This window comes from Clupea harengus, chromosome 15, assembly GCF_900700415.2.
Source record: "Clupea harengus chromosome 15, Ch_v2.0.2, whole genome shotgun sequence".
Taxonomy (NCBI): Eukaryota; Metazoa; Chordata; class Actinopteri; order Clupeiformes; family Clupeidae; genus Clupea; species Clupea harengus.
In genome coordinates, this window is record NC_045166.1 from 11,010,481 (window position 1) to 11,022,053 (window position 11,573).

Sequence of the window (11,573 nt, forward strand, 5' to 3'; positions counted from 1 at the left end):
CACTGAGGTGGAGAAAAATAAATATCCAATAGATTTTTCTGTGTGGAGGATTAAAATTTTTAAAAGTTTGTTTGGAAAGTCAGTGACGTGGTAAATTGAATACGTCACAGAGGTAAAAATAGGGTTCAAGGTAGAATGACACTCAAAAACAAAAGACACATATACACACACACACAAACACACACGCATGTGCGCACATACACACACAAATTTGCACTTTCACCCACCAAGGGCAGCCTTGCTTGTGTAGGTGCTGGCTGTCTGCTTCAGTTTATGCACGGCAGCCTTCAGCATGGACACCAGGCACTGTTTGTCCACAGTCTCCTGCCATAAGACATTCACATTGACCCACATTACATTTCCAACACACTATTACACTCACTGCTATCTTGCTGCACTTAAAGGTTCTCTTTGTAACTTTGATCCAAGTAAAGCAAACTTTGCTACGTTCACATATGGGCACCAATTCTAACAGGCTAGTGAACGTGCCAATAACAGCACTATAAACAAATGACAGAACTTCACATTACACACAATTTACATTCCCAACAAATCACAACAAGCCATCTTATCAGGCTTATCAAGATGGCGGCACAACGGGTGGACTCACGTGCCAGTCCTGCAGGAGGGAGCGCACCGAGTCCTGGGAGCTGTAGGGGCCCTTCCAGGCCTTCAGCTTGGCGTTGAGCTGGCCCAGCAGCTCGTAGACCGTGTGTCGCTGCTCACGGTACTCCAGCTTGATGCCGTAGTACTTAGCCGTCACTCTGGCGTTGGTGAACCTGTGGGCAGAGACGCGGTGAGATGGCTGTACGGACAGAAATTCTGCAACTCTTAACCAAGATTGTTTGTATTGTTTAACATTTCTCCACCACCCTTCAACCAGCACCAGCAAGAAAACATCACTGACATGAAGTTACAGGTGCTATGAAGGACACAGCTGAAATCATTCAGCTCATTACTGTGTCGTTCATGTTCAACATAACTGAAGTAATTTACAGAGCCTTCACTGAATTTATGTTATAATTTCAACTTCAACTGCATGTCTTTTTCAGTGTTAGTCTTTTAAGTAAAATACGGTAAATGTCCTCCAACCGTCTCCTCAGCTCGTCCAGCTTATCCGGGGGCACCCATGTGGCTTCATTGGGGCTGGCGTTGGAGAAGACATGCAGGGTGTTCAGGTGACGCCCCATATCCTGAACAAGCACCTGTGAGACGATACAGAACAACAGTGACGAGAGATGGCTAGAGTGCTAGCGTTAGCGGAGAGTTTGTAAACATTTGGTGAGGATAAGGGGATAGAGACCGGAGATTTAAATACGGATAACGAATCAATATCCTGGCCCTTGTGTCTTGCTTTGTGGGGTTTAAGGATGACCAACTTGGCCAGAGATAGAGAAAGACAGAGAGAGAGAGAGAGAGAGAGAGAGAGAGAGGAAAAAAAAGATAGCGGGTGAGAGAGATGAGCTACCTTGAGCTGTTCCTGTTTCTCTCTGGCTTCCCTGGCAGCATGGGAGTGGTCTTTTGCAGCCCCGCCCTCCTCAGCTAGCACCGCCTCCACTCGCTGCAACCACCGGCCCAGTGTGTCCAGTGGAGCAGGCAGACACACATCCAGCTCTGTGTTATACTGATGCAGCTGTAGGACACATACAACACACACACACACACACACACACACACACACACACACACACACACACACACACACACACACACATACACACACACACATACACACACACACACACACACACATCCAGCTCTGTGTTATACTGATGCAGCTGTAGGACACATACAACACACACACACACACACACACACACACACACACACACACACACACACACACACACACACACACACACACACACACACATTCTACCGGGGCACCATTGAAAGCATCCTGTCCAGCTGCATCACTGTGTGGGGCAGTAGCTGTACTGAACACAGCAGGAAAGCACTGCAACGCATAGTGAACACAGCTGGTAAGATCATTGGTGCCCCACTCCCACTCCCTTCCTTGAAAGACATATACACCACCCGCCTCACCCGGAAAGCTACCTCGATTGCGAGTGACACCAGCCACCCCGCACACAGTCTGTTCAGCCTCCTACCCTCAGGAAGAAGGTATAGGAGCCTCTGTTGCCGCACCACCAGACTCAGAGATAGCTTCATACACCAAGCTGTCAGAAAGCTAAATTCTCTCCCCTCACTCCCCCCAGCCATATCCGTCAGTCTGACATGGGGCTGAAATCCCCCCCCCCCCCCACCCCCTTAAATCACTCAGGACTCTGCAACAAAACTGTCTCTTGCACTTTTATCACCTACGTTTACCATAACCACTTACTGTTATACCTGCACTGGGAATGTAACAAATACATCTTACAGGATGTCTTTTGCTGCCATTACTAAATTGCCTTTTTTGCACTACCATAACCTCACTTTAAAGAAAAACTTATGCTGCTGCTGCTGTACGTTTATCTGTATGTTTTTTGATATCTATATGTATATCTATATGTATCTAAATGTCTTGTCTTATCTGTTGTTGTGCCTGTGCACTTTATATGTTTCACTGTGGGAGAGTGGGAAACGTTTTTATCGATTCCTTGTATGTCTGACATGCAGGAAATTGACAATAAAGCTACTTTGACTTTGACACACACATCCAGCTCTGTGTTATACTGATGCAGCTGTAGGACACATACAACACACACACACATACACACACACACACACACACACACACACACATCCAGCTCTGTGTTATACTGATGCAGCTGTAGGACACATACAACACACACACACATACACACACACACACACACACAAACACACATACACACACCTATACACCCAAATACACAAGGCAGCCGCAGGCCACAGGAATCTGAAAATAGAAGCTAATATTCTCTCCCCTCTTACCTTCTGCTCCAGGGTGCTCCAGGCTAGTCTGAGGGCGATCTGCTCCCTGCTGGCTCTGGGGCTTCGCTTAATGGCACTCAGCACAGGGATCACCGGCCTCCTCTGTTCATAGAAGGTGGAGACGAACGCCTGGAAAGCCTGTGGACCAAAAGGTACACACAAACACACACACACACACACACAACAGGGTAAATCATGAAGATATCGTGAGGATATTCAGAGCATATACACAGTTTTATTCATGGAAGTGCTATCAAACTGGATAAATCTGTCTTTGTAAACAAACAGCATGCACTACAGGTTAGTAGATCCCTGTAGGTAAAAAGACTTTAATGTCCTGAACATACCTGGTACCTTTCTGCATATCCCGCCCCTGCAGTAGAAGACCACATCTCCTCTAGCTCCTGATGGGCTCGTTGCAGCCAGCAGGCCATCTCTCGAGCCTTCTGACTGGGTGAAGCCTGAGAACGGGAGGATGTACAAAGCATGCCAAACAGTCAATCATTATCAATCAATTGTCATAATCAATTATCAAAGAATACAACTCACCGTTTTACATCTCGCAAGGTGTCTTTCACCCGCGTTCTCTATCTTACCTTTGAACTCATCCCAGCTTCAAACAAAGCATGTTCAAACAATGCAGTTCACACAGAAGCCAGACAGCATTACTAGCACTCTCTTTGATTAAAAACGAGAAAATCACATTGCCATTTTCCAGTTTCACACATGAAGAAGTTGAAATAGAACATAGAAAAAGTGTTTATTAGAAAGTAAGTTATGAGGCAGCAAGACTGCAAGGATGTATGCAAAGACCAAGGAACAATCGCCCTTGCAGCAGGGGATTAAGTAGTCGAACACAGTGACATGAGTTTTAGTGTGTTTTTTGTGATTTGTCAGTTTGTCTGTTGGTGTCATGCAGGTCCCAGGTCAGTTGCAGGAAGGTGGTGAAGGACGAGAGATGTGTTCTGACTGTACCTGGTGCAGGGGGGAGGCCGTGACAGCCGGCGTGAAATAGGAAGGCAGGTTGACAGGGGAGAGACAGGTGGGAGAGGGTGCAGCGGGTAGCTACACCCAGCAGAGGGAGCCAGTGCGAGAGAAAAGAGGACACAAGGCGAAAGAGTGAAAAAAAAAGAACCTGAACGAGAAAGAGAGAGAGAGAGAGATTGTGGGAGGTGGTGGCTTACCTGCAGGTCGTCGTCAGGCGAGGGCGAGTCGTTGGAGTACTGGAGGAACTGGGCTACGTAGGTCATGATGGACTTCTCATCAGGGTCACTCACATCCATGTCTGAGGGAAAACACAAGCCAAATGGAAAGTTATCAAACAAAAATGGATCCCGTCACCTCATACCTTTAACACTACACAAATCTGCCTTGCAATCAGAAATACTGCAATGTCAAGGATGTCATTCCTGCTTTATTCCAAAAAGGGTTCTGACAAATGCCTTGACACATACTGTACATTCAAGTCACTGAAGCCCTTCAAACGTCCAATGACAATACATTCAAGTCACTGAAGCCCTTCAAACGTCCAATGACAATACATTCAAGTCGCTGAAGCCCTTCAAACGTCCAATGACAATACATTCAAGTCACTGAAGCCCTTCAAACGTCCAATGACAATACATTCAAGTCGCTGAAGCCCTTCAAACGTCCAATGACAATACATTCAAGTCGCTGAAGCCCTTCAAACGTCCAATGACAATACATTCAAGTCGCTGAAGCCCTTCAAACGTCCAATGACAATACATTCAAGTCACTGAAGCCCTTCAAACGTCCAATGACAATACATTCAAGTCGCTGAAGCCCTTCAAACGTCCAATGACAATACATTCAAGTCACTGAAGCCCTTCAAACGTCCAATGACAATACATTCAAGTCGCTGAAGCCCTTCAAACGTCCAATGACAATACATTCAAGTCACTGAAGCCCTTCAAACGTCCAATGACAATACATTCAAGTCGCTGAAGCCCTTCAAACGTCCAATGACAATACATTCAAGTCACTGAAGCCCTTCAAACGTCCAATGACAATACATTCAAGTCGCTGAAGCCCTTCAAACGTCCAATGACAATACATTCAAGTCGCTGAAGCCCTTCAAACGTCCAATGACAATACATTCAAGTCACTGAAGCTCTTCAAAGTCCAATGACAATACATTCAAGTCACTGAAGCCCTTCAAATGTCTAATGACAATACATTCAAGCCACTGAGACTCTTCTGAATTTAAATGTTCCTCTCTGACACCCACCCTCGGGCTCCAGGAGTCGGGGGATGTGGAGCTCCTGCTCGGCCAGCCGGAAGGCCTCCTCCAGGTTCTGCAGGCTGCTGCGGCTCTGGGCCAGGCGCAGGTCCACCAGGTCAGGCCTCAGCGAGCACAGGATGGCCAGGAAGGCCAGGCCACTTCTCCAGCTGGACTTAAAGTCTTTAACACTGATGGAGCAGCCAACCCTATGGAGAGTAGGAGGGGGAGAGGGATAGAGAGAGAGAGAGAGAGAGAGAGAGAGAGAGAGAGAGAGAGAGAAAGAGAAAATGGTAATACAATCTTTGGTTAAATTAACTTGGAGAAAGCCTCTAGGAAAAAGAGAAAGAGCTAAGAGAGAGTGAGGGAGAAGAGTACTGAGTTTCAAATGAATGAAAGACTGAATGTATGAAATAATGAATGACTGAGTGTTTTAATAAATTAATTCATGTTTCAGTAAAATTATGAAGGAATGAATGAATGAATGAATGACTGACTGACTGGATGGATGGATGAATGAACGAATGGATTAACTGAGCGGACTAACTTGTGGCACTGGTCCCTGACCCACAGCAGCAGGGCCTTCTTGGCCGAGAGGCGGAAGCGGGCGTGGAGGGGGGAGCTCCTGCCTCGGGGGACTGGGCTGCCCCCCAGAACTGGGCTGCTGCAGGTGGAGCTGGGGAGGGAGTCCAGGCTGGCCAGGGACTCCAGGGAGGACTGCCTGGAGCCGAACGACAGGGTGCTGGCCAGCTCCTCAATCTGGGGCAGGACACACAGACTTATTAGACCATATTAGTGTGTTACATCTGGCCAGCTCCTCAATCTGGGGCAGGACACACAGACTTATTAGACCATATTAGTGTGTTACATCTGGTCAGCTCCTCAATCTGGGGCAGGACACACAGACTTGTTAGACCATATTAGTGTGTTACATCTGGCTAGCTCCTCCACCCGCTCTGCGCTTCCCGAAAGCGCTGTTGAGCAACCACTGAGGTAATGAAGCTCGAGACACTAAGAAAGTGATGGTTTCTCCATCGCTTAACAATAGGACACGCATGCCTGGAGCAGGACACAGAGACTTACTACATAAGCATGTTACATCTAAATGGTTCAAGCACAAAAGATCTTACTTCACGTATTTAAATATCAATATTTCAATAGTCTCGTATTAGATATATCGCATAATACATAACATTGTTATAACCACCTTGTGATACTCGTTATACTTACTAAATGACTCTCATTCATTGTCATACTGACCCTGGAGATTAACATAACTTCTTTTTCATTTTGCCAAATGTCAAATGTAGGTCAGAATCAGACAAAGAGAGACAGAGACAAAGACAGTCCGAGAAAAAAAGAGGACGAGAAACTGCATTAAAGTGTCATTGTTGTGGCTTTCACGGCATTGTTGCTATTGTACTGTCACTTCTCCTGGGTGAATAGACACATATTTTCCCAGAGAATCATCTACCGAACTACACGGATGACAGCCTCAGGGAAGCATCATCTCAGTCACTCAGAAACTACTAGAAACTGATACAGGACACGATAAAACTCACACAGAACAAATGTCTCCCCTACAGCATGTCTCTGACTCCATTGAGCTGCCTAATGCCATTCCAACCAGTTTGCCAAGTTTCAACACAACAACACAAACGGCGGAGCCAATGGATCACCGGAGCCCAGGATGGAGCGTCTTACATGGCAGTGCAGGATGATGGTCCAGATGAGGCCGAGCACAATGGATGGTCTGCCCTCAATGAGATCAGGGATGTTGATGTTCACCAGCTTGACCTGGGTGAGAGGGGAATCTCAGGGTGAATGAAAACATTTTACATACAGTGGGAAAATAAGTATTTGAACCCCTGCCGATTTCGCAAGTTTGGCCACTTGCAAAGAAATGTGTGATCTAAAATTGTAATAGTATGTGTATTTTAACAGTGAGAAACAGAATATCAACAAACAAATCCAGAAAACTGCATTTTATAACATTTATGACTTTTGTATTTAATGCAGAAAATAAGTATTTGAACCCCTAGCAAAACATGACTTAGTACTTGGTGGAATAACCCTTGTTGGCAAGCACAGACGTCAGACTTTTCTTGTAGTTGGTCACCAGGTTTACACACATCTCAGGAGGGATTTTGGTCCACTCCTCTTTGCAGATCCCCTCCAAATCCTTAAGGTTGCGTTTTCAATGGGAGGGAATGAGGGAATGAGGTTCAAGCCCAATATTCCACGTTACATCGCCCCATCCATAGTCCCCTCGATGCAGTGGAGTCGTCCTGTACCCTTGGCAGAGAAACAGCCCCAAAGCATAATGTTTCCACCTCCATGCTTGACGGTGGGGATGGTGTCATATTCAGCATTCTTCCCCCTCCAAACGCGGCAAGTCGAGTTGATGCCAAAGAGCTTGATTTTGGTCTCATCTGACCACATCAAGTGTTCATTGGCAAACTTCAGACGACCCTGTACATGTGCTTCCTTGAGCAGGGGGACCTTGCGAGTTCTGCAGTACTTTAAACCATTACGGCGTAGTGTGTTGCCAATGGTTTTCTTGGTGACTGTGGTCCCAGCTGCCTTGAGATCATTCACAAGCTCTCCCTGTGTAGTTCTGGGGTTATTCTGCACCTTTCGGATGATCACCGATACCGCACGAGGGGATATCTTGCATGGAGCCCCAGACCTAGAGCGATGGACAGTTGTTTGGTGTTGCTTCCATTTACGAATAATCGCACCAATAGTTGTCTGCTTCTCACCAAGCTGCTTGCCGATGGTTTTGTAACCCATTCCAGTCTTGTGCAGGTCTACAATCTTATCTCTGACGTCCTTGGTCAACTCTTTGGTCTTGCCCACGGTGGTGAGGTTGAAGGTGTGAAGTATGATTCTTTGGACAGGTTTCTTTTATACACGTCACCAGTTGAGATCAGGTGTACCTTGTTAGGCCTAATGAGGACTAATCTGTGTGCTTCTTGGGCACATAACTGGTCATTGGGAGCCAGAATTCTTGCTGTTTGCTTGGGGGTTCAAATACTTATTTTCTGCATCAAATACAAATAAAGTCATAAATGTTATAAAATGCAGTTTTCTGGATTTGTTTGTTGATATTCTATTTCTCACTGTTAAAATACACCTACCATTACAATTATAGATCACACATCTCTTTGCAAGTGGCCAAACTTGCAAAATCGGCAGGGGTTCAAATACTTATTTTCCCCACTGTATATGTCAACCAAGAAAGAGAGAGTCATACCAATTCTGTTTTTTTTTTTTCTGACCCAGCATAGAGGTAAACCCTACAACACAGGGTTACTTTGACACAAAATCACACCAATACCTAAATCATATTTGGTATACCAAAATCACACCAACACCAAAATCATATTTGGTATACCGAAATCATACCAATACCAAAATCATATTTGGTATACCGGAATCACACCAATACCAAAACCATATTTGGTATACCAAACTCATACGGTTTGTTTCTGACTCTGAACACAGAGGTGAACACTAACATGTCAGACTGCTTTAACAGAGTATCATACCGATTTACTCTTCAAGAAGTTCAAAGCCGTCTCGATGTTGCCCCTGTGTTGGAACACACCATGGCCCCTCTCTCGTCTCTGTGGAGAAATAAAAAATATATGATATATATATAATTTAGCTGAAGGCAAAGTACAAACAATAGGAGAAAATGGACTGATAGTAATAGAGAGACACATCCTGCATTTGAATATTGTGATAGAAGAAGTGGCTTTAGTTTGTAGGCAATATAATATGGGCCTTTTTGGACCACTCCGGGTTCTGGTCCAAAGTTCTGACTCACCATGCTCTGGCCGCTCATCACTTCCAGGAGGTCCAGGAGTCGCATCCCGTCCTGCAGGTCCGTAAACAGGTCCAGGACCACGGATGGAGGTGTCCTCTGGTAACCATAGGGACCAAATGGAACAATCAGGCAGAACATACAGCACATGCAGGGAGTGCAAACCTTTAGCACAATTTATTACAAACATGTTCACATATTCATACTGTTTGGACAATAGAATGTAGACATCAAGAAACCCACTGGGACTGAGAGGTGAAATGTGAAGTAGCTCTTCACAGATACTGAACCCCTGTCTCTCTTCCATTATTGGTTTAATGCAAAGTGTCATTTACATACATACTATTACAGACTATTCTTCAGTAGAGAGCATTTGGTATTGAATCTGTATTTTTTCTTGTGTTCATCTGAATGCATATCTCTAACAGGAACAGTGTCCGTGGGAAGCCATTCAAATCTTCACACATTACAACACCCAGGTCCTAATGGCCACCTCTCCCCCTCATCAGGACCATCATTCTAACCCTAGAGATCAAACACCTTGAAATCTACGCAGGTTATCGCAGGGATTTGGAGGCCGGCTGATTTGAAAGGAGCGCAGATGGAGGTGGAAGGGCACTAGGGGCTCAGGTTGCACCCCGACCGAGTGTTCCTCTCCCTGGGAACTATAAATACCCCCGGCTCCCTCGGTCATACCCACTAGGGCACGGTGCCAGGGGGGTAAAAGGACTGTGGCTCTGGACTGGGCAGTGAGTCAGCTCCTCAGCGCCTCAGACGCTACATCAGGACAGGTTTGCTTTATGTGACAGAGAGACGCTAACGGGGGGGGGGGGGATTTCCGAGTGGGTGCGATACTGAATTGCGACGTGATACTATAAGCACGTGTAAGGGAATGGAATATGGGGAGATGAATAGTGTTTTTCGCCTCTAAACTGGTTGTGACAGATGACTGGCAACATGATGTTTATTCAAAGAGATTTCTGACAACTTGAACTTGCATATAGATCTGACCAATAAAAAAACATACAAATACTACATTTATGGATATTTGCTTACGTTATGTAACACGAAACACAACAAACATCAACACTACATCACTGACCTTTCACCTTGTATAATGCCTCTCTCTCTCTCTCTCTCTCTCTCTTTCTCTCATTCACCTGAATTCTATACCATAATGTAAGCAGTGAGGGCCAGTGTTGTTCATGTACGACACCGCTTCTGTATATTATTATCTATGGTCAGCTGTTTGGGAGTTGCATCTCTGTTTTAAACATACCTTGGAAAGCTGGGCATTGATCCAGTTGGTGAAGGTCCTCTTTTGAATCTGTTCCTGTTCCACTGCAAGAGACATAAGGGGACAGGTTCACATGCAGCCTGATCTGTTGTCTGGATAGATAGACCAAAAAGAAAATGACTGCTGCCTTGTTCCTAAAAAAGCAGAACTAGGCATTTAGCTGGATGAAAAGGAATGTCAACGATATCATTATGATTTTAGTGATAACAGTTGTGATCCTACCAATGACCAGCCTTGAATTCAGTTCAAGTCCTTTTATCAGTATTCCATTCTCACAAAATGTGGGTCACCAAATCCAATGTTCTGCCATTCATAACTATATTTACTGGGTGTTCCTCACCAAAGAGAGATCGTCCATGACAACCCAGATCAGCTTACCGGTCTCCGTGTAGCGGGAGGTCCCCGTTCTGAGGGAGGCTTTTTGAAACTCCATATTGTTTATGTGCCACCCTGCCCTGAACAAAATACTTCAATTATCTCCCTAGTTGTCCCTCCACTAGGTAGCCCTTGTATTCCCACTCCAACAGATGTCCTGTCCACTGTCCACTGTCCACTGCCTGTCCACTCGGGGGACGCTGGTGAGCTCAGTTTCAGTGTGAGCTTCATCTGAGACTCTTCTGCTATTAAAAGAGGAGTGGGTGCTGGCTCCAGCAGGGAGCTCATTCCACGCCATGGGGCTTCGGTCTCCAGCGTGGCCAAACACACAGGTGTCACTTAGGTGCAACGCAGGCAAGGCATTAGGTGTCTGTATGTGCTGGGTGCTACTACCGTCGTAAGCGCCCTGTACTCAACTTGCAAATATTGTTAATTGTGGTTATTTGAATTATTCACCATCACTATTACTTGTTACTTTCTTACTGTTTTTCTATGCCTAAGTCTACTCAGACTCAGTCTATTCAGAAGTCGAATTCTTGTGTATGTTGTACATTTGGATAATAAAGTCATTTTCGATTTTCATTCTGGTAATGTAGGATATGGTGGGATTCTGCACTTTGCTTACCAAAGTGGTGATTGGGGAAAGAGGCCCATAAGGTAGTAGAGCAGGAAGTTATTTTTGCCAAGTGGCAGAAGACTTGTCCATTGGGTCATGGAAAAAGTGACTTTATAGCATAAAGACATTCAGTATGGTTCACGTCAAAGACTGTAATGTCTTTCATTGTGAAAGCGAAAGGGCTGACGTTTTGCTTTTCTGAAGTCCAAACAACCACAGGTTTGGATATGGGAGTCTTCAACATCATCATCATCATCATCATCATCATCATAAAGCTTTCAGGCAGACCATCATGAGG

At 45.3% G+C, this 11,573-nt stretch overlaps 1 protein-coding gene across 1 annotated transcript in view; it reads right to left on the bottom strand.

Annotated features, from left to right (window-relative positions):
* The window catches only part of syne2a (spectrin repeat containing, nuclear envelope 2a), a 17,217-nt gene extending 6,369 nt beyond the window's left edge, over positions 1-10,848 (bottom strand). Inside the window, exons 1-15 of the mRNA XM_031581404.2 lie at positions 10,663-10,848; positions 10,267-10,328; positions 8,991-9,086; positions 8,710-8,787; positions 6,863-6,955; positions 5,706-5,917; positions 5,168-5,367; positions 4,104-4,204; positions 3,895-3,984; positions 3,267-3,380; positions 2,920-3,057; positions 1,469-1,633; positions 1,093-1,205; positions 611-779; positions 228-324 (exon numbers count right to left, since the gene is read on the bottom strand). Coding sequence (XP_031437264.2) covers positions 228-324; positions 611-779; positions 1,093-1,205; positions 1,469-1,633; positions 2,920-3,057; positions 3,267-3,380; positions 3,895-3,984; positions 4,104-4,204; positions 5,168-5,367; positions 5,706-5,917; positions 6,863-6,955; positions 8,710-8,787; positions 8,991-9,086; positions 10,267-10,328; positions 10,663-10,717 — 1,783 coding nt within the window. The 5' untranslated portion in view covers positions 10,718-10,848. The remainder of the gene's footprint in view (positions 1-227; positions 325-610; positions 780-1,092; positions 1,206-1,468; positions 1,634-2,919; positions 3,058-3,266; positions 3,381-3,894; positions 3,985-4,103; positions 4,205-5,167; positions 5,368-5,705; positions 5,918-6,862; positions 6,956-8,709; positions 8,788-8,990; positions 9,087-10,266; positions 10,329-10,662) is intronic.
* Between the last annotated feature and the right edge of the window lie 725 nt (positions 10,849-11,573).